Here is a 24867-nt window from a genome sequence, read left to right as displayed (position 1 = left end):
TATCTGATATTACCTAAGAAATAGAAAGGTAAATCAATGGAACAGAGTATATATACAATTTGCAGAAGCAAATGACTACAGTAACTTTGTTTTTGACAAATGTAAGGCTCACCTGTCAACTGGGGAATGACTAAACAAGTTGTGCTATATGATTGTGGTGGAATACTATTGTGCTATGAGAAATCATGAGGTTGACAATCTTAGCAAAACATGGATAGACTTGCATGAAAAAAATGAAGAGTGAAGTGTGCAGGACCAAGGAACGTTGTATACTGTAACTGCAATATTGTTTTAAGAACAACTTTGAGTAACTAAGTCATTTTGACTATTATAAATACTCAGATTAACTCTAAAGGACCTAAGAAGATAGATGCTATCTGCATCCAGGAAAAGAAACAGAAGTTTGTGTAGAATGGTTTTACTTATATACAAACGTGTTATACATGTGTTATACACACATATGTGTGAAGGGTAGCCATCTATCTCTAGGGTGAGGGGAAGGGATGAGAGTGAGGAAAAAAAGGAAGTTCCATGATAACTTTATTATATATTTAAGAGGAATAACAACTTGTACATAATAAATTTGCAGTTTCATATGCAATCATATTTTTCTGTTATGTTATAGAAATACTTTTATTTTTTAAATTTAAAAAATGATATGGAAAATAGATGTTGTAGGGAAAGAAGGAGGGGAAAAGGTTAATCCTCTTTTAGAAATGAAACACCATGGCAAAAATTTCATCTCTGACTTAGTAACTATATAACTGAGGTAAATCTCTTAACCTATCTAAACCACTTTCCTTATCTGTAAAATGGTCTCCCACCACTGCATCCTGGACCATCTCCAGTCATCCTGATCTATATCTGGCCACTGGACCCACATGCCTCTGGAGGAGAAAATGAGGCTGGTGACTTTGCACAGCCCTCCCTCACTTAAATCCAATTCAACGGCAAGTAATGGAATCATCTTCCTGGTCTCACAGTCCTCTTCAAGAACGAAGGACAAGCCACATAAAATGGAGATTTAGACTACTTCCTCATGGGCGTCAGTGAAACCAAAGAGTTGTTTTCATTTTAATTTCTTTTGGAAATTAATTCATTTTTGGAAATTTGGGTTTGGAACATTCTTATGTGTGGTTATTGATAAGCAGAGATATGTTAAGGGACTTACCCAAGGACACAGGCCAGATTTTAATTCAGGACTTTCTGACTCCAAAGCCAGGGATTTATCCAATGTGCCACCAGCTACATATAACAGTCCTGAGGTTTCACCTCACTCTCAGCATTGAGAAAAATGACCTACAATGAGACTAGTCAATATTGTAGGAATTCGAGAAAATAGACACATTAGAGTATGATTGATGGAGCTGCAAATTAGTACAACCATTTTGGAAAGCAATTTGCAATTGTGAAAATAAAGTGACTAAAATGCCTATATGCATTTGACCCAGAGATTCCATTACTAGGCTTCTACCTCATGGAGGTATTCAAACAGTTCCTACAAACACCAAAATATTTATAGAAGCCCTTGTAATACCCAGCTCCCCACTCCAAGAAGAAGTGGAAGCAAAGTAAGTAACCATTGATTGGGGAATGGCTAAAGAAATTATGGGGGTGGTTATTGCTGCTGCTGCTGTTGTTAAGGGTGTTGACCTGAAAACTTGGTTAAAGAAAAGGCAACAGGCTAAATGCATACATTTTATGATTTAATTAATTAATCAATCAATTCCCTATTAAAGACAATGGTAACATAATGCATTATGGAGCCAGAAATGTTCTGGCTACCGAGGGCAGAAATCTTGTGGCTTATATACATTTTGCTGTGAGAAAGGAACTCTCCTAATTGAGCAAATAATAAATTCAGTAAGACAGGACAATTAACAAAGCAATGTCAGTCAGGCCTTGGGATTCCAGGCTGGGTAAACATATGTCTCGGTGATAAAGAGGGAAATCCCACCACTAGTAAGTGGCTTCCTGCCCTAAACAGATAACTGACATAGGAAAGGGTAAACAAAGTTCAATAGAAATTATGACCTAAGATGTCTATATTTTCTTTACCATTAATATGCCATAACATAGCATATGTCTATAGATAATAAGATATAAAGGAAAGTCCCATTATTCAAGATAGTGTCTTAGGTTAAAGGTCTCTTAAGGAATGTTAAGTCAGCCCTGGCAGGCTTTTGTTGACATAGGAAGAGGCATTCTCTGAGTTTGCTTCAGAGAGAACAAAGAGATTATTCCAAAATTTTATATTAAACATTATCATTCCCTCCTTTTGGTCAAAGGCAAGCCGAAGGCTTCGCCCGTAGACCAACAAAGATATGAAAAAAAACCTCTAAATAACCAGTAGTGTGAGAGTTACTCTTCATGCAAATCTGGTCCAGGCTCTTGGGAAAGCTGTCTGTGTCTGATGGCATCTTCTTCAGATTGGCATCCTCTTCAAAATTGGAGGGCACAATCCACTCAGGAGCAGGGGCAATGGAAGTGACAGATGGATCCATGAGTCTATACAGAAAACTTGGCAGGGTCTCCCAGAAAACATGATTTGATAATTGAGATGAAACAATACAACATAGTTAACATGGCTAAAGGCACTTAGCAATAGTTCAGTTTCCCAGCCATGCAGGGCTAGGTTCAAACAACACAGTGAAGTTTTTTTTTTTTTTTTACAGTTCACAAATTATATTTTTACATTGTCAGGTACAGATTAAAACTCAGATGGCTCACAATAGACTAGTTTTGAAAGGGAGATTTACATGTCATCAAGATAAACAAGAAAGCTTAAACATGAACCACACAAATCAATACAATTATTATTTCAATGTTAATTAACATTAAGTTCCTTGTATCCCAGTAATCCATTCTTAATTTTCATTTAAACAAAACTTTTTGAATCCCAGATTTCTCATGTAGTTATCTGATACCTAGATATCTTTTCTTTGACAATAGGTTTTATTCTTGGGACAGTTCAAAAAGAGAATTCTGCCTTTCTGGTTCAAATCTAGAAGTTCCCAAACACTTCAGACAATATAAATTAGTACAATTACTTAAAATTTGTTCTCCACTTTTGAAATTTCAGAAAATTTCGATTCACATTATTTACTGTTTCTCACTTTACCTAAATCTTGTACCTGGAATAAGAATCTTTTAAAATGTGAGGGTTCAACTATAAAGTGAACTCATCTGCCTTTTAAATTATTGGACAGATATTTTAACGGAGAAGAAATAATTTCACTTACTTTTACCACTATCCTGTACAAATTTTATGCAAAAATCCAAATTTGAGATCTTATTATCCAAAGCATGACAAATTTTAGAAGTCAATGATATACATTTGCATATTTTTTTCTCAAAATTTGCTACTCTAATTAGACATCTATCACATTACATCTTTGTCTTATTACCTGATCTAATCATTTCCTCGATATCTCTATATTATATTTATTTATTTGGCCAGGAATATAGGTTAAAGTTGTAAGCTATTCATTCCTGCACCCCATTATAATAACTCAGAGATGCTCCAATTTCCATTTATTATTTGATAGACTTGGTATTGTACTTTCAGAACTTCTTGATTATAAAGATTCGCTATAAAAGAAAAAGAGGGACAATGTTAACAGAAGGAAAGGATCTCCTTAGTTCTGGTTGATTCCAGGAATAAGCCATTATCTGACATGTAATCATGAGGTTACAAGGTGCTGAAAGCAGGGTTTAGAGGTGATCAGGTGGGGAATTTCCTTTTTCAGAAAGGAACTAGCACATTTGGGAAATAAAGTTAGGAAGATCCTACCTAGGCCATGTCCAAGGTCATCTTCAAAACCTTTCCAAGTATCCACCATTAGCCTGCAGCACATGTCAATTGGCTTTATGATAACTTAGACAAGTATTCCTGTAATCAGAACTTCAAACAATAGTAAATTGCAGTCCCAGTCTTATACAGCAAATAAATATTGGCTGGTATCCCTCAGATAAAATACTTCCTCACACTTTAAACCATCTGAAACTGACACAAAAGTATCCAGAACAACTATCTAGGAGCAAGAGGGGTTTGGATAACCCATATTTATTCCCAAATCTTATCTACTTTTCATAGTTTCAAACAGAACTTAATTTATCTTTCCAAATCTCTCAATCCTGTTCTTCCACTTGCTTTTACATTTTAACCATAAGACAAGATAGCTCATAAGTTATTACTTTTTACTAGCATAACTGTACTGGAATCTCATTCCAGCTTAAACAAAACAAAGAGGTTAATGACTAAATTTATAGTTTGATGGAATTATGTCTTTGTTTCACAAGTTGTTATTCTTCCCTAATTATACTCACTCTGGAAGAATGAGATACTTCAGGAATTAAAACTTTTCCATATAATAAATTCAAACGCAAACTTTAACTCTGACTTAGGCCATAGAATGACTACATATTCAGATCAAAACAGCTTAATATAACAGTATATTATTTTGAAGCTTTAGTAGGCCTTCTAAGAATCACACATGATTTTTCAAAACATTTTTTCTAAAAGTATTTCCCTTCTTTAAAAACAGTTTAAAATTTACTCTAATGTTCACTAAACTCTTATGAAGAAAACTAGTTGGAAACTTTCAAAATGCTTAAAACTGGAATTAAAGCTGAGTTGTTAAAAAATGTTCTTAAGTAATATGAATTTTCAAAGTATTATAACAAACTGAATTCTTAATTATTACAGTATTCTTAGATATGAGACTGACTCACAGAAAAACACTGTTGATTTTAAAATCCTTTTAAACAATGGGAACATCTTAAGATGAGTCTTAAGTAATTTACATAAACTTCTGCATATATTCTAATTTCAGATAAAAATAATATTAGATTTCCCAGTAAGATTACACAAAAGGCTCGCATGTTTTGTTGGTCACTTATTATTGACCATAGAAATTTGCTATAGAAGGAAAAAGCAGGGACATGTGACATACCAAATATGACAGGATAAACCATCCTTTACTCTGAATTCAGATACGAGTGAAATTCTCCAGTCATACAGTATCTGTTTCATAGCCAGACTCAGGAATAGGGAAACTGAGCCAGGGGAATCCCATCCTAGATTGAGTCTAGAATTGTTCCCTCGATGTTTAGTCAGGTGAGAAATGGCATGTATCTCAGATACTGATTTAATGCAGACAACTATACCCAAATTCAAACTCAAAACCAAAAATAGTTACGGTCCCAAATGCCTTTTACCTTAAACAGCAAGTTTCACTAATCCCAGCTTAGAGTCAGATAACAGTTATTTCCACTCTCTTGGAGTTACAATAAACAATAAAGATTTACCAGGACACACACACATAAGGGATTCCATTTAACATTTTTCCTTCTCAAATTTAAAACTTGTCCTGATGTAAAAGCCAATTATTAAAAATTCTCTCTATCTATTACAACTTCTGTGCAAGAAATATTCATTGTTTAGAATTTGAATTAAGCAACCAAATTCCTTTACTAGGACTGATGATCTTACCCACAGGAATCGGAGGACTGTTCTCAATGAACAGAAGGAATTTAAATAAAGTTTTCACTCCATTGTGGGACTGTTCTGAATGGGCAGAGGGAGTCTAATTTTCACTCCATTCCCTCCTTTCTGTACACAGGAATCACTCAACAATTTTAGGTTTCAGCATTAAAACAGTAATCCCAAATAACTTAGTTAACAATCCTACAACTTCACAGAAGATAGCCAAATTGTTAAGCTTTAACTTTTTTTTTTTTTAACAAAGGAGAAAATACCTGATTTTCTAAATGGCAATTGCAAAATATTATAAGACAAAGTTAGCAGGACTGATAAAGTAACATAACTGGTGTTACACAATTTTCCCAACATTTAGTTTCAACAAAATTCAAATTAAAAAAATTGCTTTGTCTAACACTATTTCTAGATTACAGTGGTCACTCAATGTTCACAATCTAAAAGAAATTCAGAAATACAATCCTAGAAATAGTTTTAACACAACAATAACTGCAGATGGTATAATTTGCATTTCCAGAAATTATTGATCTTACTACTCTTAGCAATTAAAACCACTTCGAAGATAACAATTACATTTGAGAGATAATAATGTTGTATGTAACATATACCAGTCATTACGTTAAGCATTTTACAATCATTTTATCATTTTGATCCCATAACAACAAGCATAATTATTTTTACAAATCAGAAAATGGGTCAAACAGAGATAAAATACTTTTTGCAACTGAACAGAGAAGTGAAGCTTACCAAGAGCAGAGAAACTGATGTCCCAGTGGTGACTTTTGCAGGCAGAGTTTAGAGAATGCTCGCTACAGGCCTGATTCTTCCATCTCCCCCAACCCCCCACAGCAGCAGAATTTACTGAGCCCCTAAAGCGATATGAGGCTGCTGGGACAGGGTGGGCGGAATATCTAGGACCTCGGTGGCATTTCCAAGCTTTATCTAGAAAGGTGGGCTACTCACAATCTTAGGAGTAATTTCAAATGATCAGTTCCCGAAATATTTCTGATTAATTTCACAACATACAAATCTGCTAAAATGATTTTACCTAAGATGATCTAACTTTCCATTGTAATTCCAGGTTGGCCAGACCAGAACAACAAGGAAAAGTGTTAAAATTTTGTTTGTTAATTTATTTCCCTAGCTGCAGCCGCTGAAGTCCGGCTGCTTGCATTTAAATTTTACAAGATAACACACTCATTCACAGCACACATGATACAGACAGGGACATACACCAACAGACAAACTGACAACAGGACAAATACAAACGTAGCTCACAAAAAACAACCCAGAGAGAGAAGGCAATTAGAAGCTTGCTAGAAATCCCCATCATGAATTGGCAATTATCATTCTGAGGAAAGGGGGTTGCAAGAATCCAAGGTCTGATGATAAAGGGGAATCCTGCAGCCTTTGCTCAGAGCACCCCTGTGGTCTTTGGAGGGCTGGGGAGCCTTGGTGCCCCAAAATTTCTGAGTATCTTAAAGGAACAGGCCCCATGGGAATAGGTTCAGGCCTCTAGTTCTTAGGTGGATTGTAACTGTCCTCTTCAGGACCAGAGCCCTTACCAGAAAATGGGGAGGGAGAATGGGGAGGAGGGAGGCAACAGAGGCTTGAACAGAGGCTGCCTTCCTCAGGTCTAAGGTAGGGGAAGGCGAGGGGGAAAGATTGCATCTAGGTGCCATCAGTTTCCCCAGATCAAAGTCCTTCAAGGGGAAGGGGAGGGAAGAAAGGGTCAAGGAATAGGGTGGAGGGAGTGAAGGGAAGGACATGCTGGAGCCCTTGAAGAAGAAAGGATTTTTGCCAGGACACGGCTAGGTGCTGAAGCAGCTCCCAGCCCTACAGGGAAGAGGCTACCTGTCTTTTGTTCTCACTCAGCCAAGTCAACAAGCCCAAGATGAAACACTCTTGCTGCTGGCTAGTTGTTTTGTTGGCCTTTCTTAATTTGGTTGTAAGATAAAGTAACTTTGACCGGTCCAAAAGAGCCCTGTGGTGACCAAGGTAATTTAGGGCTATCTTTAGTTGATTGACACTAGTGCTAGTAATACCTGTGATCATCAGGTTGGTAACGGCTTGACACACAAGAAGCAGGGGTCTTGTCAGCCGGATTTCTACTTCTAGTTTTTGACTGACCCATAGCTAGCTGATTTCCCTACATCGATCTTCAGAGGAGACCTAATTAATACAGAGGCGTTTTCAGGCAGAGTGGTCTCTGTCCTGCGGTTATCTTTAAAGGGAATTTTTGAGTCCTTTGGAAGCTGGGAATGGAAGGACTTACCCCAACCCCGTCAAGGCCCAGGACTCTAGGAAAAACGGTTCCTATTGGAGCTGGAGTCCTGGCATTGGTGAGATGGGGAAATGTCCATTCAGTTCCACAGTTCCAATCCACGTATGGGCGCCATAACTGTTGACCTGAAAACTTGGTTAAAGAAAAGGCAACAGGCTAAATGCATATATTTTATGATTTAATTAATTAATCAATCAATTCCCTATTAAAGACAATGGTAACATAATGCATTATGGAGCCAGAAATGTTCTGGCTACCGAGGGCAGAAATCTTGTGGCTTATATACATTTTGCTGTGAGAAAGGAACTCTCCTAATTGAGCAAATGATAAATTCAGTAAGACAGGACAATTAACAAAGCAATGTCAGTCAGGCCTTGGGATTCCAGGCTGGGTAAACATATGTCTCGGTGATAAAGAGGGAAATCCCACCACTAGTAAGTGGCTTCCTGCCCTAAACAGATAACTGACATAGGAAAGGGTAAACAAAGTTCAATAGAAATTATGACCTAAGATGTCTATATTTTCTTTACCATTAATATGCCATAACATAGCATATGTCTATAGATAATAAGATATAAAGGAAAGTCCCATTATTCAAGATAGTGTCTTAGGTTAAAGGTCTCTTAAGGAATGTTAAGTCAGCCCTGGCAGGCTTTTGTTGACATAGGAAGAGGCATTCTCTGAGTTTGCTTCAGAGAGAACAAAGAGATTATTCCAAAATTTTATATTAAACATTATCAAGGGACAACTAGGTGGCACATTGGTTGGCGTGCCAGGCCTGCAGTCAGGAAGACTCATCTTCCCAAGTTCAAACTTAGCCTCAGACACTTACTAGCTGTATGGCTCTGGTCAAGTCATTTAATATTCTTTGCCTCAATTTCCCCATCTCTAAAATGAGAAGGAAATGGCAAACTATTCCAGTATGAAAGAGTCAAACACAGCTGAAATGGCTGAAAAAAGGTATAATACATAAATTTATTAGAATGTTATTGTGACAAATGTGATGAATACAGAGAATCATGGAGAGATCTACAAGAATTGATCTAGTGTGAAGTTGGCAGAGCAGAGGAAACAATACGTGAAATATATTTGTTATATGTGAAATGATATATCAGAAATACAAAAGAAAGCAGTGTATCTGTACAACAATGTAAACAATTAACAACCATTACAAACCAAATGTGAACGTAGCAAAATTACAAAGAACAAGCCTGGCTTAAAAAAGAAGACACCCCGCCCCCACCCCTTTGCAGAAACAGGAAGTCTACAAGTGGTGTACATTTCTCATATTGTCTAGCTTAGCCTGCTTCCAGTGGGGAACTGCAGCAGCAGCACTGAGCACACTTTCAGGAACTGGGCTCATTGGACCATCCCTCATTATAGACTGTCATTTCCATCTTGTCTCTTTTATTAGAAGAGGAGCTCTTCTAGGCCAAGGACCATCTCTTTGCCTTTCTTTGCATCACCAGTGCTCAGCACAGTACCTGGCACATAGTAAGCACTTCATAAATCCTTGTCTACTGACTGACTGACTAACTGACAGCAGCAATTTCAGTTGCAGGGTGAGGTCAGAAGTCAGATTCCAAAGAATTGAGAAGACAATGACAAGAGTGGAGAGAATGGGCAGAGACGGCTGTTTTCTAGGCGTTTAGCCAAGAAGGGGAGGAGACATATCAGAAAATCACTCTTAGGGCAACTATGTTAAGATCAGTGGAGATGTTTTTGTTTGTTTGTTTGTTTTTAATACGTAGAAGATGTGACCATGTTCTTATGCAGCAGGGAAGGAGCCAGTAGAGAGGGGAAGACTAAAGATTAGAGAAAGTGGGGGTAAAAGTGAGGACAATGTACAAAGTCAAGAATGGTGGAATGGAAGGTTCATGTAGAGTGACTGATCTTGGCAAGGAGAAAGGCCACCAGTTTATGAGAAACTCCAGTGAAGGAGGAGACAGCAGGTGATATCAGAGGGATGTGAGATGATGAGAGGGGGAGAAAGTATTTCCCAGGAAACAGCCTCCATTTTTCCAATGAAGTATATAGCGTAGGCTTCAGCTGGAAGGGGAGGGGTTAGGAGTCACTTGGAAGACTAGAGGAGAGAAGGTGTGAAACAGCCACCAAGGTGGGGTGCAGATAGAAAGAATTGATGAGGGAGGAACAAAAATATTGACTTGCTGCAGTATTAAATTTGTACTAGTCACAATGAGCTTGGCTTTGTGACTTCCTCCAGGTCTACTAGGCAACACATAAGGAGAAATGAAGTTAGACAAGACAGATGATAGGATGAAGGAACTCCAGATAGTGTAGAGATGAGCCTGATATCTAAGGGGTCAAAATTAGGAAGAGAGATAAAACCCCAGGGAACCCTTTCCCCTGGTTTCCAGTAGTGAAAGATATCTGTGACCAAGGTTGTAAATTATGATCTACTGAGTATATCTGCCAGATAATCCACAACTTTTCCTATATAAGCTTTAGCATCATTCCTGTTAGGTTGCAAGTTCCTTAAGGAATGCAAGTTTCCTAAGGAGCTCCACCTGCTATATTGGCATTACAATAAACCTTTGCCACCTTGACTTAAAGAATGCTTGAATCCTTGAATTCATTCCAGACAGCCTTCTCCCATACTCCAGTGTTTGGGGTGGGGGTCCCTGAACCTCTCAAATCTCATCAAAGAGACTTGCCCAGGGTCACACTGCTAGTAAGTGTCTGAGGGCACATTCAAAGTCAGGAAGAGTATTCCTGACTCCAGGCCAGAGCTCTATTCACTGCACCACCTAGCTGCCCTCAAGCACAGCTTGTAACCCCTCTACTCCACAAACTCCTTTAGGCTTCCTATTCTATCTAGAATTAAATATAAACTCCTTCGATCAGCATTTAAAGCCCTTCACAACCTCATCTCAACCTATCCTTCCAGGTTCCTTATCCATCCCTACACTCCCACACACATACTCTGGAATCTAGTCGAACCAACCTTCTTACTGCTGCTCATGCACAATATTCCACGTGTCCCCATGCCATTACAGTCTGTTCTCCACAAATGGAGTATTCTCTGTCTTCACTTCTACCTCCCCCAATCCCTAGTGTCCTTCAAGAGCCTGCTTACATGTCACCTTCTACGTTGTCTTCCACCCTTCTACCTACTAGTACTACCTTCTATTTATTTTGTCTTTTGTATACACACAGAGTGCACAAAACCACATACATTGTGTCACTTATGATGGAATAGAAACTTCTCAAGCGTAGGGATTGTTTCACTTTCGTCCTGATGCATTGCCTGACACATAGTAGGAAACTTTAATAAATGTTTGTAAATGGAATGACTATATAATCTAACTCCACTTGACACCCAAGCTGGAAAAGTTAAGAAGCTGTGTTTGTCTGGAGTACTGCAGCGTCAGGCCATGTCCCACAGTCACTGTCAAAATCCAGCCAGTTCAAGTTGAGGGATATCAGATCATGCCTCCGCCTCCGCCTCCGTCTCCCTCTCCCCGCCCGGAGAGGGGGCCGGGGGGAAGAGTTCCGGTAGAATCAAGGGAAGGATGAGGAGTTTGTGCATCCTGGAAGGGGCGCAACTACGAGGGTGGCGAGAAATTACACGAGCCTGGAGAGGATTTAGCACCAGCCAGCCAGATCAGGTGACGGCCGGGGGCGGGCCGGGGGCGGGCCGGGACCGGCGGGATTAGGTCTGGAGTGCTCCCAGCCGGCTGTGGGATCTTGAGGCTTCTTGTGGGCAGACCTGAGGGGAAGGAGGACAATTTGGGGATTTGGGGCATCTAGGGGCTTCCGCAGCTTGAGATGCAAGACGGAGGAGTGGTGCGCGGTCCGAGGTGAGGCGGCGAGGCGGATCGGTGCTGGTCCGTGGGTGAGCTCACTCCGGGCAGTGAGTGGCCGGGACAGGGACCCAATTTTCCGTCTTCTGTCGGGGCAGGGTCAGCGCCAGGGAGGAAGGGCACCGGCGAGCCACGTGTGACCAGATTAGCCAGAGGGGAAGTTCCCCCAGGGCCTCTCCTGGGCTGGTGGGTACTCAACAGGAGCCGAGGTGGTGAGGGGTCTTGGTGCCCCCAGGAAAATTTAACCCTAAATCCACTGGGTCTCAGAAGCTAAGCAGGGTCGGGTCTGCTTAGTACTTGGATGGGAGCCCCGGCTGGGAATACCGGGTACTGTAGGCTTTTCCCTTTTCCTCCGATCACACCTGGGGTGGGGTCCGGAGACTGACAGACTCGCGGGAAGTGGAGGGGAATCTGCTCCCAGGCCCCCTCCCCTTTCACTCCAAGTGGCGAACCTGGGAGGGCTGGGGGGACCCGGGTGCCCCGGAGCGGTGTTAGGGAAGGTCGGTAGAAGTAGGAAGGTAGGAAGTTGTCCCAGGGCGTTGCTCTGCCCATCTCCAGAGACAGGCATGGATGCGCTACCCCCGAGAGACAAAGTCCGAAAGCAGTGAAAGTGGTGGGAAATGAGGAGGAAAGCTATGCTGAGCCCCCTCCTTACATAGAGCCTGGAAACCATGGCCCTCCCATCCAGGCCAGAAAACCACAGGACAACAGTGACTTCAGTCCTAATCATGAATGGTTGAATCACCGTATTCTTTTATTTTATGTTCTTGTTACTCATTAAATTCTTCTCCAGGTTCTGCCCTTTCATTCACTAGCATTTTATAAAATTCCTCAAAAGGGCTCATTTTAATCATTGATGCAGTACTATCAATTGTTGTTCCAGTTGTACTTCCTTTGCTCTGCATCCATTCATATGCATCTTTCTCTGTTTCTGAAGTCATCTATTTCCTCATTTCCACTCAGTAATATCGGGTATTCAGGGAGTAACTCCTCTGGTGTGAGGGCTTACTGAGCCCTTCTCAGGGCTGCTCACCCACCATTGGTGTCTGCTTGGGGCTCAACTCTCCCCTGTGGCTCCAGGAAGCTGTAGCATGTGAAGCTGCCATACCCCAGTAACACTGTCTAGGCAGACAGGCTAAACCAGGTTGAGGGTAACAGAGAGGTCTCAGACTGATTGGGGAGCTAGGGAGACATCTGGCATGTGAAGATGGCCTTCCTATGCAATAGGAGGCTGAGAACAATTTGTTCCAAAGGCCAGAAAGGAGGCTGAGGAAAGGATTAGGGAGCACTTAGAGCTTGGTCAGACATCAAAAATGACATGGCCATCCATTGCATCCTGGGCCTTTGTCATCTTGACTTTTGTCTTGCCATTTGACTTTGTTGACTCTAGAAGAATCCCAGCATGAGTCAAGATATCAACCCCTGATATCATTGGTCCTCTTCCAAAGGGAGGAGAAATAATATTCCATTACATTCATATAAAACAACTTTTTCAGCCATTGCTGATTATTGAACATCCTTTTTTTCACGGTGATCACTTGCTTCAAGGATTTTCCTTTCCATCTGAATAGAGGGACTTGCAATAAATGAAGGAATCAAAGGGTTTTTTCTCCTCCTCTGATCATTACCCAATTTGTTCAGAACAAGAGAAAGAGAATATTGATCTTGGGTGGATCATTCAAAGTCCCTGACCCTAATGTAATCACTACCCTAATTACTAGGGGAAATGAGTCTTTCCTGGGTTGATCAGAAGAGAGCACCAGCACTGCACATTGTTTTAAAATAGTTAAATGATGCTGAGTGAAGTGAGCAGAACCAGGAAAATATTATACACAACAATAGCCACAGTGTGGGAGGACTGTAGACTTAGCCCTTCTCAGCAATGCAAGGACCTAAAACATTTCCAAAGGACTCATGATGTAAAATACCATCCACGTCCAGAGAAAGAACTATGGAGCTGGAATGCAGAATGAAGCAGACTATTTTCATTTTTGTTATGTTTTGCTGTATTTTGTTTTGTTTTTCTCATGGTTTCTCCCATTTGTAATAATTCTTCTATGTAACATGAGTGGTGTGTAAGTGTATTTAATAGGAATGTATGTGTAGAGGCCACATAAAATTGCATGCCATCTTGGGAAGAGAGGAGAAAGGGAAGGGGACAAAATTTAAAACTTATGGAAGTGAATGTTGAATACTGAAAAGAAAATCAATTACTAAATTTTGGGGAAAATTCTTAGTTAATAAAAGACCTTTAAAGTTTCTCTTCCCTGTCACTGTCCCTGGCACCAACATTCAATCTGATCATCCAGGTTGAACTCTTGCTGGCCTCCTCCATTCTTCTTTCTCAGTAACCCCATATACCCAATCAGTCATCAAGCCTTGTCATCTCTTTCTCCACATTTCCTGCTAAAGGTCTCCATTCACTCAGTGACCACTCGACTTCAGTCTCTCCGTTCTTCTCACCTGAATTGAAGTACTTTCCTGTTCTCATACCTGCCTCAAGTCTCTACCCATTCCAAGCCAGCCTCACACTGTTGCCAGAGTGATCCTTTCAAAGGACAAATCTGATCATGACACCCCCACACTGCCCTCACCTCTGGTCCTACTTAGTAAAATGCAGGAGCTCCCTGTTACCTCTCCTTGGGGATGGGGGCATGGAAAGCCCTTCCCAACTTGGCCTTTTCCCAGGGTTTTAGTCTTTTTCCACATTACTCCTCTACACTCAACTTCCCAGGCATAATGTCCTGCTTTCTTTGAACATGAAATTCCAGCTCCTGTCTCCATTCCTATTTCGCTGGAGTCCCCCATGCCAGGAATGTGCCTCTTCCAGGCTTCTCTGGCTTCCTTTAAGACACCTCAAATGCCACCTTCCACAGAAGGTCTTTCCCAGTTCCTTCACCTGCTAATGCCTTCCCCTCTCAGGTTACCTTCCATCTACACTGCATGTGCCTTATATGTACTTGATTACACATGCTGCTTTCAGCAGCAGCAAAATGTAAACTCTTTGTGGTCTAGGATTATTTTTGCTTTTTCTTTGTACCCCAGTTGCTTAACATGGATTCTTGTATATAGTAATCATTTAATAAATGCTTGTAAGATGATTGATTGATAGAAGAGATTCTCATTGAGCTATAAGTGATCTCTGTGGTCCCTACCAACCATTCCACTTGTGAGATTCTGGGTGAGGCTTTGAATGACTGAATGAAAAAGTTTTTATCTACCACCGACTATGTGCCAGAACTAGTACTAGGTATGTACTGATACATATATACAAAAGTGATCCTGCTCTCAAGGATCTTACATTTTAAAGGGGGAGATGAAATGTGTAGGGTATAGGTGACTCTGGAAGGCAGATTTTGACTGGAGAATCACAGAAATGGTGATGGAAACCTTAGGACAGTAGACTGCCATGTCCTTTCCAATAGCATGAGTGTTCTTAGTTTTTTACTGTCTCCAGGACAGGGGATAAAAAGGAGTGGAAAGGAAGGAAACAAGCATCTATTAAGTACCTGCTATGTACCAGCTGCTTTACTGCAAGCCTGGGAAATAAGAGCTAATTACTATCCCCATTTTACTATTTAGAAAACTGAGGCAACATAGGTTAAATGACTTGCCCAGGATCACAGCTTCTATCAGGTCACTCCAGACTGGGTGCTCCATTCCATGCCTCTAGCAATTGGGATGGGGGTGGAGGGAAGAACTGCAGTGACTGAATATGGTAGATGGTAAGATGCCACGGTAGGTGCCAGTTGGTGGCTGGAATGTGAAGCAGGGGACTGGCTACATAGAGTGTATTAAGTGAGTTTGCTCTCACTCATCCATCTGCCAATCTTGAGCATTCCAACCCTTAGCTGAGTTCTAAAACTGAGCAGATGAACTGGGGGGAAGGAGCAGGTTAGGGACAAGGTCTCTGGGGAGAAGGGGAAGAGTTCCAGGAGGAGGGAGGATGAGGGAGAACCCACTGTCAGAGCAGTTAATAGGATGTCCCTGCCTCCTGGTGGATTCATGGGCCGCATGTAAAACATAGGCTGGTCTCAGAGGACATAGCATACACTATTTAGTTTGGAGTGTGACTGAATGAGTGGGATGGATTTAAAGTGTGTATGCAAATGCAGGGAGCACCTGTTCAGAAGACTGTATGTTACTGTCCTAGGAAGGCACACGGATTGGGGAGAATAGTTGGAAGGAAGAGAAAAGGCCATCACAGGAAAAGTACTGAGGTTTCCCAGAGCACACGGCCTAGAGCAATGTTTGAATTCATACATCAGAGATTCCTGATCCTGTTTCTCTTTACCTGGGTTCTGCTGGATTTTCCCAGTCATGTCAGAGGTAAGTGATCATCCCCAACTGGTCCTGGCCTTACTCGGGATCTCTGACATGGAATTCATGAAATTGGGGGTAGCAGAATGGAAAGTGGATAGGGAAAGAGGAAGGGAAGGGAGCGGGGAGGGAAAAGACCCAGGACTTGGAAATAGCTTGGACAGCAAGGGAGAAAGAAGGGACATCATGAAGGGTACAAGGTGAGAAAGCTGCTGGGCACCCTCCCTGTCCTCACTGATAAGGGCTTAACTCCAGAGGTCTGAGGACCAAAGAGCTGAGGATAGCTAGAGGAGATCAGGTGAGACAAGGCACTGCTCCACTGACCTATGTCACCTGCACTGCTTAACAGAACTGTACTTCCACTGGAGATGCCTTCTCAGTATACATTTCACAAACACCAGACTTAAGCTCTTTTGAAGCCCCACTTATCAGGAAAGTCTGGGCTGGGCCAGCCCAAGAGAGAGCCATGGCCTTTCAATGTGCCAGCATCTGGCGACTTTCCTCCCTTTATTAATGTGGCTCATCAGCCACACCAAAGTGAAGAATCTCTGAGGCTGCCTTGGACCTACAGACTTGGAAGCTCATTTAGTAATAAGGACTGAGGGAAAGGGGCCTGCTAAGGATGAAGGAGTGGAAAGAAGCTTAGGTTTGAGAGATGGAGGTCTCCTTAGAAGCCACTGAGTCCAACCCAGATTTGATAAGAAATTCTGCCATTATAAAGCTGACCAGTATTCATCCAGTCTTTGTTTCAAGGCCTAAAGTGAGAAGGATCCCCCTCCTGCCTCCTGAGATGGCCCATTCTACAACTAGGTAGCCCTGATGGTTAGGATATAATTTTTTCATTACATAAAACCTGCATTTGGTCTTCCACCCATCTCTCCATCACTCTTAGTTCAGGCCTCTAGGTCCAAAAATAATAAGTTTTCCCTATACATTGTAACCTGGAAAATTCTACGTCTATAAAGATAGATAGATCTAAATTTGTGTACTATCCAATGTATCATTAATATATATAAATGTGTGTGTATGTATAGAATGTCCCCAAAAAAGCACTAATGGCGTATTAGAGATAGATATCACAGATATCCATGTCTATGAGTGTGTGTTTAAAATATGTGTATTAATCAATCATACACACACATATATGTATACATACATACATGTTAATATCAAGTAATCCAAACTGAAAGAAAAACAATTACATAGCAGGGGTGCCAAGTCATTGGTTGATACTTCGTGGTTGCAGTCCTGAGTTACTAGGCAGGATGATGGTGTCTGTGACAGAAACAGTAAACTTTAAGGGAAGAGAAAGCTGGAATGGGCTGGTAATTAGCCTTCTCTTGGGCTTACTCAGTTTCAGAAAGAGAAAAGACCATTCAGGCCTTCTCCAAACCTACATTTCCTTTCTCCATACTTGGTAAGTAAAGTCTCATTTGTTCATCTGCCCTCCCCAGGCAAGACTGGAATTGACACAGGTACTTCCCTACCTACAGGTAAGGGGTTCTGCCTAAACAGAATGTGAGGAGGTTCTATCTTCTTCTAGATAGGCACAAACGTAGGAACTGTGATATGAAAAACTGAAAAAGGAACTCAACTAAGAGTCTTAGGGCTTGAATTCAAATCCTGCCTTCACTGCTTATGGGCAAGCTCCTCGGGCTTCCAGTTCCTCCTCTGTAAATGAGGGAACTGAACTCGATGACCTCTCTTATCCCTTCTGGGTATACATGAATGACCCCCATTACCAGACCCTTTAAGTCAATGTTTTTCCTTTACTAATATATTAAGCAAGCTTAACCTATCCTATCATGTCCATTTAACGAAGCATTTATTTAGTACTTCCTATGTACAAGCACAGTGCTAAATGCTTACAAATAGTATCTCCATTGAAACTCCCCACAACCCTGTGAAATAGATGCTCTTGTGATCCCCTTTTTACAGTTGAGGAAACAGGCAGATAGAGATTACTCTATGACTTACCCAGTGTCATACAAGTGGCCAAAGCTAGATTTGACCTCTGGTCTTCCTAAATCTCTATCCACCTAGGTAGAGTTATGTTGTCTGTGTGACCCTGAATAAGTCATCTAACTTCCCAGTGTCCCCATCCCCAGAAAATGCTCCTCTACTTTCTCCTAGTCTTCTGTCTGGCATCCTAGACCTGGAGACTGAAGGGACCTTAGGTGTCATCTACTTCACTTGCCTCATGTTAGAGAAAAGAAATAGGAGTCCTAGAAAGGGAAAGTAAATTCTCTACAGTCACAGAGTAAGGAAGGAGCAGAGCTGGAATTGCAACCTGGTCCCACAAAAGATCTCATGTTACCATCACCACCATTCCACCGAGAATGGTTCTCCTGATTCCCTAGTACCAAACCCATGCTCTGACACCAATTCCACTCCATTTTCTAAAACACCATAATACCCACCCCATGAGCTGACTGGAAAAAAAAGTAAGCATTCAGATGGGGCAGCTGGGTGGCACCAGAGTACACAGAGTACTGGACCTGAAGCCAGGGAGACTCATCTTCCAGAGTTCAAATCTGTCCTCAGACACTTAGTTTTATGACCCTGGCAAGTCACTTAACACTCTTTGCCTCAATTTCCTTAACTTTAAAATGAACTGGAGGAGGAAACAGCAAATCACTCCAGTATCTCTGCCAAGAAAACTCCAAATGGAGTCACAAAGAGTCAAACAGGACCCACAACTGAACAAAAACAGAGGATTCAGATAGATGCAGGCAAGGTGTGCTGTTTGGCCTGAATCAAGACACTGAAATGGGAAATGGAAGGAAGACTTTGGGGATAAGCTGATAATCCTTTGTCTGGAATGAGAAATGCATAAAGGGGAAGAAAGAATATGAGAGGCTTAAAAGGGAAGAGATTGTGAAAGCTCAGAATTTGGATTCTCATCCTGGAAGCAATAGAACCTCCTCCCCCACCTCCCCATGGATATTTTTGAGTGAGGGAGGGAATGGACCTGGCTGAGCCTTCATTACTTTGTCAGCTTCGGGGAGGATGAACTGGGGAAGAAAGAGAGAACAGAAGCAGGGAGATGCAATGAGAGGAAGTGAAATAGTCCAGGTGAGAGAATGGTGAGAGCCTGAGCAAGGGAGGCCATGTGAGCAGAAGGAATGGATCATATAGGAGAGGGGCTGAAGAGAGAGGAGAGACAAGACTTGGACATCAATGGGCCATGGAGAGCAGGGGAGAGAATGTCAAGGCTGAATGCAAAGCTCCAAACCCAGGGACTGGGCTCATGGAGGGGCTATCAACAGAAAAGGGGAAGGTTTGGAGAAGGGTCAGGTTTGGAGAGGAAGACAAGGACTTTTATTTTACAGTGAGTTGGAGATGTCTGTGGTACATGCAGGTCCTTCCTCAGCACCTTTCTACCTTTTTGATTCCCTCTGGTAAGTGGGACCCACCTTTCCTGTGCCCTTATGAGTCTTATTTTCATCCTGTCACAGGCAACTGCATCTCAGAAGGAGTGACCTCTCTGAACAGGACCCAAGGAGAGCATGTTCTGATCCACCTGGACCAAAATATAACAAAGGAGACCGAGCTTAAACTGTATCTGGTATCTAAGAATCTGCTCCTACTCACCATCTCTCCAGGGGAGAGCAGGACAACCAGGATCATTCCCAGGAAAGAATATGAGGGGAGGTTGTCTGTCCCTGATGATAAGACTCTGATGTTAATGAGTGTGACCTCTGAAGACAGTGGATGTTATGAAGCTCACATCAGATCAGCCTCAGGAAAGATGCATATTCAGAAGTTCAATTTAACTGTCTTTGGTAAATGAAGCACTTGCCCCCTTTTGGACCCCACCCTGCTCTCACACACTTTGACACTTTTAAAACCTTCCTTCCACTCTCCCACCTTCAGACCTTTCCAAAACATGTCTTCCCCTCCCACTTTGCCCCTTAGAAAGGGAAAGGGAAAGGGAGGCAGTGCTGCTCTTTCCTTAGGTAAGGGAAAGTAGAGGGCAGGAAACTGAGGCTAGAAGGCCTGTCCCTAGGTCACATACCCATGGGTCAACCCAAAGGAATGAGGAAGACTGACTGAACTTCAGACCTATCTTTCCTAGAGACCAACGTGAAAGCTCCTGAGCTTGTCAGTCACTCAGTCTTTCCTCATCCCTCCTCCTGGGAATGTCCCTGAACTGAAGAGCAATCTGTGAAGGCTGAATGTGCCCCTGAAATACTGAAGCAAGAACGAGGTCTCCTTCTGGGTGTGTCTATTCTGATGAGAGAGAGAGGAGATGTGATGTAGGGGGTAAGGAGGTGTAGTAGAGGAACAGGATTGGTGCACACTGGAGGAGAAGGAAGGCTTTCTGGGGGGAAATGGAGGAGAATTCAAGGAACTTAGTAATGACTGATGCTCCAGAAGAAAGATCCTCCAGATACTGCCTATTGTCATGTTTTAGTCATAGTTTATCCTCTCATTTCTGTATCTCTGCCCTCTGTTCAAATCATGCAGGTCCTTTTCTCTCCTATCACCCTTTTTCCATATCACCAGCCCCTTTCTTGCTTGTTTACCCAAATGTCAAAAAGTTCTATAAGGAACAGTCTCTCCTAGTTCACTTTCCTATCCCCTTCTCTTTTCTACTATCCTTTACTTCACATATTTCCTTTCCAAGCCTCTATCCCCCTTCTCAGTAACAGATTCATGCTGAATGATCTTGACTTATTCTTTCAGGGTCTGTGAATATGAAGTTTGACATGAAACTGTGCATTGGGATGTTCGTGTTTGTTTCGTTCATATTTCTGATAGCAGTATGTGTCTGCTGTCCAAAAATACGACAGAATTGCCTTAAGAACACAAGAGGTAATTGGAAGACAGGAGAGATTATGACTGTGCTGGGACAGTGGGTCTTGGGCACAGAATGGCACTGGTTTTACTTTGTGGAGAAGGGAGGGAGGAGATGGGCCCTGTGCCCTCCATATTCTCATAAGTGGCCTGGCTTCATGGGAGGGATGTGACCAGCCTGCTCTGTGACACCTCTCTTCTCATCTCCAGGCATCTGCAGAAGAAGAAGGAACATACAACAAGAAGAAGGAACAGAAGAAGAAGGAACATACAACATGAGCCATAGGGAGGAGAGAAGACTAGAGGAGGGATGTGAACCTGTCCACGTAACTTCCCTTTCAGATCAAGAAACAGAAACACAGATGAGATCACAGGGATAAGACAGCTCCTTGCTAGACACATAGATATGTGTAGATATATAGCTATAGATAGATAGCAAAGGCAAGAATGAAGCCTGTCAGGGTAGGCAGAGAGAAGAACAGGATCTTGCCTTTTAGACTTTTATTTTTTTCCTTTGTCTTTCCATGTGTGACCTTGGGCAAGTCACTTAACCCCAACTGCCTCATCGTGGGTCATCTCCAGTCATCCTGATGAATATGTGGTCACTGGATTCAGATGGCTATGGAGGAGAAGTGAGGCTGGTGACCTGTACAGCCCTCCCTCAAAAAAAAAAAAAAATCAAGTACAAGTCATGTCATTATTTCTCTGATGGCATGGTCTTCTTCTGCATCGAAGGGCGAACCCATCATCCTGACCCTCCAATGTGTGTGCAGATGTGGCTTTTTTCATTCTCAGATCTCTTAGTGTCTCTTAGTGTTGTAACTCCTCTATTGTGCTCTAGCTCTCTGGTTGTCCCAGGATATCCTACTCATTTGGCCAAAATCAGAATAACCTAAAACAATCCAATCTAAAAGGAAATAAATGCTTTGTCTGGCCCCAGATCAGGGGTTGCCTTAGGGTAGGGTGGGTGGTGATGCAACCAGTTTTCTCCACCTCACTGCCTGTCAGGGAAATACCTTCATCTCCTGAATCTCACATGTACACCATCAAACAGGATCACTCTCCCTCACCCTTTTCTAGAACTTTGCTGACAAATCAATAAATTCAGCAAAGGTATACTCCCTCTGTGTAACCAGTTTTTCATCTGTCTCTCACTTTTCCCTCCTGATCTGTCCAGTGCCCTTTGTCCCTTCTAATAAGGATAGGGTAGGCTTTCTCTCTGGAAAAGTCTGGAGAAGTCCAGATCAGTGATGGGCCTTCATGTTAAAAGGCCACATTAATTTAGCCATAATCCAATAAGGCCATATTCAAAAAACTTCAAGTAGATATACTTAAAAATGTACATTATTTTATAAAAATCTAACTACTATGTACTTAAGAATTTCAAAAAATAAAAAAGTATTTATTAATTTTAAAGTTAACTAACCTTTTAATGACTTTGTTGTGTCTGTTTTTATTGAAAACCATTTGAATATTTGGTTGAACCAGACAAAGCATTCATTTGAATATTTGTTGAAAACCATTTGAATTCCTGCAACCAAATTTCAGTTGATGCTCTAGAGAGGTATCAGTCATTTGTGACCTCAAGGGCTCTTGTTTTGGGTTAGCTAGGAGACTGTAGACTTGCAGCAATAAGTGGTTGAAAAGTAAAAAAGCATTTTGGGGGCATGTTGCCAAAGATGTGGATATTCTACTGCATTTTTCCATATTTCAGATGAATCTTTCTTAGCATCAAACAATGACTTTAAAATGTCATCTACTGAGGCCTCAATCAATTCCATCTGTAGTTCTTTAGGTGCCTTGGTGATATCAACTAGGTGAGACTGAAATGCTAATTTGAGTGTGATGTCATGATTCTCAAAGTCAGTGAAATTTTCATTGTATTCTCCCATTAACAAGTCCATAATAGCTGCCAATGAAAAATCCTGGTAATGTCCATCAGGCAGCTGTTTGGTATGGCTAGAATTCGGGGAAAATATTGGTCTGGGTAGTTTGATTTGGCAATTCTCTGTCTAGATATGAGAACTCATCTCAAGGGATCCAAGGGAGCTTACCTAGGGAGTACTGAGAGAGATAAAGAAACTTAGAGAGAGAGAAAGGCTCACAATGATTCCATAGGAGACATCCAAACATGTACAGAAAACCACAGGAAACCAAGGAGACAAGGAGACCAAAGCTTTTCAGTCTGGCTTATGGCAGTCCTTCACCTTGAATCACAGACACGGAGCAGAAACGTATCTTATAGGGTATCTAATCCAACCCACTATTTAATGGATGAAGAAACTGAGGCCCAGAGAGAGTCATTGACTTGCCTAGGGTCACACAGAGAATAAGTGGCAGGTTAGTTTTCAAACCTAGGTTTGCTGATTACAAAACCTTCCACTGCATCACTCAACCTATTCTTATGCACTAGAGGAATTATTGGCAACTTTGGAAGGAAAGGTTTCAATCTAGTAATGGTATCAGAAGCCAGATTGAAAATGGCTTGAAAAGTGAGGAAATGGAAGCAAGAAGCATAGTTAGTGTGGAAAAGGACAAGGAAATGTAGGATGATAGCTTCAGAGAGCGGCAGAATCAGGTATAGAAATGTTATTTTGTTGGGGGACTTATTTATAAAATTTATTGATTTAACTTTTAACATTCATTTCCACAAAATTTGGGGTTCCAAATTTTCTCCCCATTTCTCCCCTCCCCCCACCCCAAAACACTGAGCATTCTAATTGCCCCTATCACCAATCTGCCCTCTCTTCTAACATCCTTCCCTTCCCTTATCCCCATCTTCACTTTTGTCCTGTAGGGCAAGATAACTTTCTATACCCCATTACCTGTATTTCTTATTGCCTAGTTACAAGAACAATACTCAACAGTTGTTCCTAAAACTTTGAGTTCCAACTTCTCTTCATCCCTCCCTCCCCACCCATTCCCTTTGGGAAGGCAAGCAATTCAATATAGGCCATATCTGTGTCATTTTGCAAATGACTTCCATAATAGTCATGTTATGTAAGACTAACTATATTTCCCTCCATCCTGTCCTGCTCCCCATTGCTTCTATTCTCTCTTTTGATCCTGTCCCTCCCCAAGAGTGTTAACTTCTAATTGCTCCCTCCTCCCACTGCCCTCCCTTTCATCATTCCCCCCACCCTGCTTATCCCCTTCTCCCCGACTTTCCTGTATTGTAAGATAGGTTTTCATACCAAAATGAGTGTGCATTTTATTCCTTCCTTTAGTCGAATGTGATGAGAGTAAGCTTCATGTTTTTTCTCTCCCCTCCCCTCTTTTGCCCTCCACTAAAAAGTCTTTTGCTTGCCTCTTTTATGAGAGATAATTTGCCCCATTCCATTTCTCCCTTTCTCCTCCCAATATATTTCTCTCACTGCTTAATTTCATTTTTTTAAGATATGATCCCATCCTATTCAATTCGCTCTGTGTGTATGTGTGTGTGTGTAATCCCACCAACTACCCAGATACTGAAAAGTTTCAAGAGTTACAAATATTGTCTTTTCATGTAAGAATGTAAACAGTTCAACTTTAGTAAGTCCGTTGTGACTTCTCTTTGCTGTTTACCTTTTCATACTTCTCTTCATTCTTGTGTTTGAAAGTCAAATTTTCTCTTCAGCTCTGGTCTTTTCATCAAGAATGCTTGAAAGTCCTCTATTTCATTGAAAGACAATTTTTTTCCCCTGAAGTATTACACTCAGTTTTGGTGGGTAGGTGATTCTTGGTTTTAGTCCTAGTTTCTTTGACTTCTGGAATATCATATTCCACACCCTTCGATCCCTTAATGTAGCAACTGCTAGATCTTGTGTTATCCTGATTGTATTTTCACAATACTTGAATTATTTCTTTCTAGCTTCTTGCAATATCTTCTCCTTGACCAGGGAACTCTGGAATTTGGCCACAATGTTCCTAGGAGTTTCTCTTTTTGGATCTCTTTCAGGAGGTGATCAGTGGATTCTTTCAATATTTATTTTCCCCCTGGTTCTAGAATATCAGGGCAGTTTTCCTTGATAATTTCATGAAAGATGATGTCTAGGCTCTTTTTTTTGATCAAGGCTTTCAGGTTGTTCCATAATTTTTAAATTGTCTCTCCTGGATGTATTTTCCAAGTCAGTTGTTTTTCCAATGAGATATTTCACATT

The 24867-nt window shown here is 41.4% G+C and overlaps 1 protein-coding gene across 3 annotated transcripts; it reads left to right on the top strand.

Moving 5' to 3' along the window:
* The first annotated feature begins 11422 nt into the window (after nucleotides 1-11422).
* Nucleotides 11423-22149, top strand: LOC140528957 (uncharacterized). 3 transcript variants are annotated; one of them, XM_072647320.1, is made up of 6 exons: nucleotides 11475-11605; nucleotides 15762-15937; nucleotides 17283-17345; nucleotides 19387-19713; nucleotides 20618-20746; nucleotides 20939-22149. In XM_072647320.1, exons 1-6 carry the CDS (start codon nucleotides 11574-11576, stop codon nucleotides 21106-21108), a joined length of 897 nt encoding a protein of 298 aa, XP_072503421.1. In that variant the 5' UTR covers nucleotides 11475-11573; the 3' UTR covers nucleotides 21109-22149. The 3 variants fall into 3 exon arrangements, with proteins under 3 accessions (XP_072503422.1, XP_072503421.1, XP_072503420.1); XM_072647321.1 differs by lacking the exon at nucleotides 17283-17345 and having other exon boundaries at nucleotides 11423-11605; XM_072647319.1 differs by lacking the exon at nucleotides 11475-11605 and having other exon boundaries at nucleotides 15604-15937.
* The last annotated feature ends 2718 nt before the right edge of the window (nucleotides 22150-24867 follow it).

Source organism: Notamacropus eugenii, chromosome 2, assembly GCF_028372415.1.
Source record: "Notamacropus eugenii isolate mMacEug1 chromosome 2, mMacEug1.pri_v2, whole genome shotgun sequence".
Taxonomy (NCBI): Eukaryota; Metazoa; Chordata; class Mammalia; order Diprotodontia; family Macropodidae; genus Notamacropus; species Notamacropus eugenii.
The sequence above is the reverse complement of the archived record's forward strand: the minus strand, read 5'-3'. Positions and strand labels throughout refer to the sequence as shown.